A 7,305-nucleotide genomic window follows, 5' to 3' on the forward strand; every position below is an offset into this window, starting at 1 on the left:
TTAAAAAATTATTAAAATTATAAGTAACAAAATAAAATCAAAAGTTGCTAATAACAATTATTTTTACTTACCATTAATTAAAAAAAATGTGCTTAAAGATACAGTTCAGTCAATTTTTTCCTTTGGAATCATGATTTAATTTCTTTCCACAGAAGATAAAGTTCATATTTACAAAATCAAGCAAATGTTCACAACTCAAAAGTGTTCCAACTGTTAATAAAGAACTGGCAACAGTAAATGTCTTTAAATATAAATAACTGGAAACGGTCAAACAATTATCAAATGTATATCGTTATCATTATTCTTCAGTTTCTTTCTGTTTGCAGGGTAAGCCATGACATGGGCAGTAAAATTTATCTGACCTGCGTAGGACTGAGACATCACAGCAAAATTTAAGATGAGTCCAATGATCACATTGTAGAAATTCACATTTGGCCCATTGTGTGAATACAATGGAGATGCAATCCTGTAACTCCTTTGGCTGCCACATGTTACAAACACAACACAATGTGTTATCATCATCTTGATCATCTTCATCTGTAATTGAACCGTCAGAAACAACTATTTTTTGTAGTCCTGATGGACCTGGCTGTTGTGAATCTTGTTGATTCTGCTTTAATTTCTTGTTTGTGGTTGTTGAACTGGAAGAAGATGATGAACCATTTTGTTTACGTTTAGTTGTTGTTTTCTTAGCATTTTGGTTAATGTTATGTTTTGTTGATTTATTGTTTGTTTAAGACTTGGTCCTTGACTTTGACTGTGCAATGTACTCCTTTATTTCTTGACGTGTCTCTGGTTCTGTAATTGCCTTTCCTGCTACTATCTTGTAGATGGAACGTCTTTCCTGTTTTGGTGGATTTTTCTTGGACAAATTTGTTGATTTTTCAGTGAAGAAAGTTGTATTTTCATCTGGTTTTTCGTCAGTAATTTTTTCAGCTACATAAATCTGAATGTTTTCATTTTCCTGGTTTGATAATATAGGTTCTGTGTCTGCATTTATCTCTGAATCGGACATTAAATTAACTGGTTCAGTTGTTTCATTTTCAATGGCAGGGATATCATCAACTTTGGTATTTTCTTCGGATTGGTTCTGTCTATGAATAGCATCAGAAATAGAAAACAAGGACTGATCTATAGCATCTCTATCTAACGGGTAAATACCAGATTTACGGAAAGCAGACTGCAAATTTGAAGGAGAAAGAGCAGAATTGTAGGATTTGCAGGCAATAGAGCATAAGTTGTATTTGTCAATTACTGCTGAATGGGTACGTTGGAATTTATGACATTCTGAACTGTAGATTCTTGCGAAAGGCCCAAAACAACCAACATCCATGGGCTGAAGAACATGGCTGGTGTGAGGAGGCAAAACATACAAGATAATTTTTTTCTCTACTGCCCAATCAATGATATCTGGTGTTATGTGAGTCCTGTGACCATCATACAGAAGAAGAATATGTTTGTCCTGCATACCAGTGACGTATTTTATGAAATGATTTTCCAGGTAGGACTGAAATATCTCTGAATTGGACCATCCAGTTTCACTGACAGACCCATCAGCACCAGGTGTGGCCCCTTCTAACAACTCCTGTCTCATACGTTTACCAGCGAAAATAAAATAAGGTGGAATTTGATGTCCTAAGGTATTACCACATCCCATTACAGTTGTTGTTTGACCTTTTTCTGAAGACAAGGTAGAGGGTACATACTCTGCAGAGGCCACAACATTTGGTGGTTTATAGTTTGGTTGTAAACCCTTCTCATCAACATTATAGATACTCTGTGGCTTGTCTTTTAGCTGATATTTTTCCATTATACGGTTAAGTTCATCAAAGTACCTGTAAATTGATGCCCTTGAGGTTGCCTTTGCTCTAAGTTCTGAGATGGTTTTAGGTCTCCATACCTTTAGTTCAGGCCATCTACCCATGAAGCTGTAAAACCATCTCAATGACAGCTGCTTGTCGTCTTTTGTCTTTATACCCATGTGAACAGCATACTCAGATCCAAGATCCACCACTTCAGCTCTGGTGTATGCATATCCTACTGCACCCATTTCTTTTATGTGCTGAACCAATCTTGCCTCCTGTTCACAGTCAAACACTGGTGGTGGTCCAGACTTTACGTTGTCTATAGAGATGTGGCCCAATACACGGTCTCTTAGTGTCTGTTCAGGAAGACAATACTTCCTTGCAGCCTTGGCAACACTAAGCTTCTTGTCAGTAACATCCAGATAAGCATTAGTCAGTTTTGTTGGTGAATACGACTTGTATTTCTGCCTTTTAAGTTGAACCTGTAAAATATTAAAAAAATAACACTAATAATTTTGTGATACACAAAACTTTTAACAAAACAAATAAATACACAATACAATAAAATTGTGTATACAAATCCTCTATACTACCCAGTAATCAACGTAATTTGTACTTAATTTACAAGAACTGTGCTCAATAACTCCTATAAGTTCATTTGATAAACCAAAATTCATCTTTTATCGCTAAAATACATCAAAAACATATAAGATTATGACACTGATTGCGTTCCATAGATTTTTTTGGCTGACAGGGAATCTCCATGTTAGTCACGTGATATTGTTCATTAGAAAGTAGAGTAACCAGACGACACTTGGATTTTGGATAATAACTTTGGAATAAAGGTATCGAAGTCGATGGAAATTAGTCAAATTAGTAAATAAGTAAAATCAGCCATTTTGCTAATTAAATAAATAAGTAATAAGTCTTACCTTGCTTGAAACGACGAGATTCATTTTGTATGTTGACGTTGTAGGGATATCCTATAGCAATCAAAACATGCGAATGATGACGTCATAACAATAACACGCATGCGAAATATTTGGGATTTCCGGAAGTCCACGAACTTATGTATCCACGAAATTATGTGACTAGACTGTACTGGAAGCAAATATGACAAATTAATGATGGCCTATGGATAAACAAAAGCACAAAAATAGCAATAGAAAATGCATTGCAAAGAAAATTTCTGGAGGGAAAAACATATGAAAAAAGGAAATGAAGGTCAGTTAATTATATTTATATTTTATAAGTTAAAAACCTTGCTTATTAATTATCTCTTTACTAAGTAAGCTACATTAATAAGAGCAAACACTAGCTTTTCAAGTCAAACAAGAAATTAATTCATAGAGATGTGTTCTTACAAAATTGAATTTATTCAAATGGCAAATTCTTGTCAAATTTTATTTAATCATCATTGATCATTATTAAAGTAAAATGCACAAGATTTGTCATACCAACTTTCATTTCTGAGATTAATATTCAATTATTCAGATAAAATATTCAATTCTTTGTTATTAAATATGTAAAGCAGCAGATACAGCAACCTGAAGAGAAGAAGCCCCATTTTTTTTCAAAGAGTTTACTTTCATAATCTATTAAATACCCTGAGAAATTGGACAAAGGCTACTGTGCTAGCTAATCTAATAGTTGAATTTTACAATAATAATGATTTTTAAATTCAAAATTATGTCACTTTCACTCATAATTTTAAGCATTTTTTTTACAGAATTTTTGTCATTTTTTTGGTAAACTTTTCCTTTTCTGTAGGATATTTTCTAGGCTGTACTGTACTGTTCAACTAAGAAACATAGGCTTGAGTTAAAAGTTTTTTTTTACTTTGAAGAAACTTAATTTTGACTCTTGGTCCCACTATATTAAAATATAAAATATATAAAATGGTCAGTACTATTTTTTTTCAGAAAGATTATTTAAATTGTATACAGTATGTTTTGTTGCATTAAACATTGTAAGAAGTAGTTAAAAAAATCCATTAGGAGTGATCCCATATCCCATTATAAAAATTGCAAACTGAAAGTAAATGTCATCAGCCAGAGCTAATTTATATCAGTTCAGCTAGGTTTCTAGATCTTATTTTTACCATTTTTTTGTCTTTTAATTTTTACCTGTAATCCTTCTCTGAAAAGTAGGGAAGTATCTCTTCTTAATATTATAATAACATAGTTGTTAATCGACTTTCTTTTATTTTCTTCTTGATTTTTGTAAAATAAACTCCTTTTTATTCATTTTGATGTTTTTTTATTTTTGACTGGTGGTATCAAGGGGAGATAACCACATGCACAAATCGGCAAAAAACCACCGCTTCGTGTTGAACATAACTTGACGTTTGCGTATCCAAAACTGTATTGCCTAGATATTCATATCGAGTGTTTGTCTTAATGAGATGCTTTATTAAATTTAAATTCAGCCCATCATTTTTAGTTTCCTCGAAAATATTTAGATTTTTCGATCAGGAGCATGGACAATTTTCACACAAACTTCAAGTTTGAAGATAAAATAAAGAATAAAGGACTTTGAGTTGATGTGTAAGTTTTGACGAGTTAAAACTATGTATATTCAAGATTATTTTGATCAATAAGTTTTTACCATGACAGTGGTATTTTAGTGAGTAAAAGTGAGGTTTGTCTCATCCGTAGTTTTACTGAATTTTCACGGTCACGTGACTCTATTGTTGCTGATAGACTTGGAGTCAAACAGTGACCTGCTTTCCAACTGGGAAACCCTTCAGCTTGAGTGTTTTCATTCGTATGACGTCATGTTATGACATGACGTGAATTCGTCAAGATTATTCATGAAATCTCGCGGAATTTTATTCTATTTTGATTTTATTCATTTTTTTAGCTCTTGTGTATTAATTCTTTTTGTTATGCATTATAATAGGAATAACGGTTCTGCAGTTTCTTTTTCAATTTCAATTTGAACATAACGACATCGACATAGTGTTTGCACATAGGTTACGATACATGTGGATTTACGTGGGAGGTAAATAGTAACAGCCACCAATATGCACATCTCTGAGTCTGCGCAAAGTATAGATATATTGAGAATTTTATCACGGTGTTGTTTACAAAGCGAAAGAAGCACGTCATATTAGAATATTAGTTTAACTCTGTTTCAAGTCAGGCACCTCTTAAATGTTTACAGCAGATCTTGGATTGTTTCTGTTTACTATTTATTCAAAACCTTTTAGATAGATGACTTAACTATGTCAATTGTAGAAGAAAGTGTGGTATTTTGGATGTGGTTTTTTTTTTGTCGTTTGGTTGCAGTTTTGTTGAGACATACGCACATTCCCTTTTATTTATATTGAAGATCAGTTCAGTTGTGTATGAATATGTGCTTTTTATTCTTTAAGTTGTTCAACTGAGTAACACTTCAAATTCCGCTAGAAATTCTACTTCAAAGATTGACTTGGCATTTGATCTCTTTGTGGTTAGAAAACCCAATTTACAAAGTGTTGACATGTCACAGGCGTTTTGTTTAGCACGATAAACTAATAAATATAATATTCCCTCTCTATAAGTAATCGGCAATATTGTTGGATGCAAGTGGGTTTTTTTTTCATTGTAAATAATGCAACCGCCTTTGATATGCGAATCGTAAAAAGTATATAACATTAATTTTACATTTATTTTGTTTATTATTAAAGATTTAAAAAACTCGTCATCATCAATCAATTATATATTCAAGAGATATCAACTACGTTAATTTTCTTTTATTTTCTCTCCTTCTTGAAAAAGCAATTTTCGGCAGACACTGTTTTCGAGAAACAAAGAATATTAATATTTATAAAATTAACTTATCAAAAAACTTTACTTTTTTCAACATATGGTGCACTATGTTTTTAAAGACATCCGATATCCCAGCCGTATCATATTTTTTCTAACCTTGAGAATGTATTCTGCATTTTTATATTTTTGACAAATATCAATATTATTGGAATGAAAATTTTACAAATATCTGATCAATTAACGATTTCTGACATGTATCTTTATACATATCAAAACATGGTTACTAGTTGTTAATATTTATAACAATTCTATGTAAATATTAACCTTCAGAGGCGGATTATGGAGAGGGGATGAGGGGGAGGGGGTGGCAGAGTTCCTAGGTCTCTCTTTTTGGAGCTACATTTATGGTGAATGCAGACTGTTTTGCTGTTCCACTCAAAACGTTGCCTAGTTTTGGGGTCCCGATTCCCCCTTTTTATTTAAATCTGACCTTGTGATATATTGCCCCTGAACTCTGCACCCATTGTATGTATTTTTTAGCATAGGAAAGAGTCTAATTCCAGAGGAGCACCCCAAGAACTCAATTCATTTTACTCGTCCTTCCCCAGGAGTTTATTTTGATGAATTCTATTTAAAATTTAGAGAAAAAAAATCTGTAGTGTTTCACTTCGACTTTACAAACCTGCAATCTCTTTTTTTTTGTTAGAATGTGTTGGTTCGTATCAGGATATTTGTTTTCTGATTTTCTTTTTTCTTTGTACTTTTTTTTTAAAACTTTTTTCGATTTGATAAATTTGTTCGCTTGGTTTTTGCTTCTTTATTTGATACTTTCTTTCAAAATTACAACCACGTTAGTGTGGCTAAGAATTTAAAGAACTAATAAAATTCTACATTTCTTATTTATAGTGACTACCAACTAACTTTCTTTAAAATACATTAACAAATCACACATTTTAAAGTCATGCATTTGATATGATGTGTATTATAATTTTAAAGGCAAGCAATTATATAAAGCATGAGTGATTATTTTCTAAAAACCAAAAGAGAGGCAAAAGATACCAAAGGGACATTCAAACTCATAAGTCGAAAATAAACTGACAACGACATGGCTAAAAAAAAAAGACCAACAGACAAACAATAGTACACAAAACACAACATAGAAAACAAAAAACTGAGCAACACGAACCCCACAAAAATCTGGGGGTGATCTCAGGTGCTCCGGAAGGGTAAGCAGATCCTGCTCCACATGTGGCACCCGTCCAGTTGCTCATGTTAGTACAAACGCAGCAATAAGTCTAATTCAGTAGGTCACATTTGGAACATTTTCGCTATCAACTGTGAAACGGATATTCCAGAACGGTCAACGAACTCGTGATAGCGTCCGTAAAATTTTTCAACTTTACCACTTGGAACTCTTGGTAAAAAAGTTAGATTGGGAGTTACAAAAGTCGAGTTGCGGGTTAAAAAAGTCCAGTTGCGAGTAAAAAAAGTCCAGTTGCGACTAAAGAAAGTCGAGTTGCAAGTTAAAAAATGTCGAGTTGCGAGTTACGAAAGTAGAGTTACGAGTTAAAAAAGAAGATTTCGTTATTAAGAAAGTAGATTTGCGAGTTACAAAAGTCGAGCTGCGAGTAAAGACGGTCAAGTTGCGAGATACAACAGTCGAGTTGCGAGTCACGATAGTAGAGTTGTGTGTTAAAAAAGTCGAGTTGCGAGTTGAAAAAATAGATTTGCGAGTAAAAAAAGAAGAT

General features: G+C 32.9%; 1 protein-coding gene across 1 annotated transcript; it reads right to left on the minus strand.

The window, feature by feature from the left end:
* Window positions 1–733: 733 nt before the first annotated feature.
* Window positions 734–2,901, minus strand: LOC127733360 (uncharacterized). The gene is made up of 2 exons (XM_052242729.1): window positions 2,738–2,901; window positions 734–2,287 (listed from the first exon to the last, which is right to left on the minus strand). The coding sequence occupies exons 1-2, from the start codon at window positions 2,759–2,761 to the stop codon at window positions 734–736; spliced, it is 1,578 nt and encodes a 525-aa protein (XP_052098689.1). The 5' UTR covers window positions 2,762–2,901.
* Between the last annotated feature and the right edge of the window lie 4,404 nt (window positions 2,902–7,305).

The sequence above is a fragment of the Mytilus californianus genome, unplaced genomic scaffold, assembly GCF_021869535.1.
Source record: "Mytilus californianus isolate M0D057914Y unplaced genomic scaffold, xbMytCali1.0.p SCAF_3, whole genome shotgun sequence".
Lineage (NCBI taxonomy): Eukaryota > Metazoa > Mollusca > Bivalvia > Mytilida > Mytilidae > Mytilus > Mytilus californianus.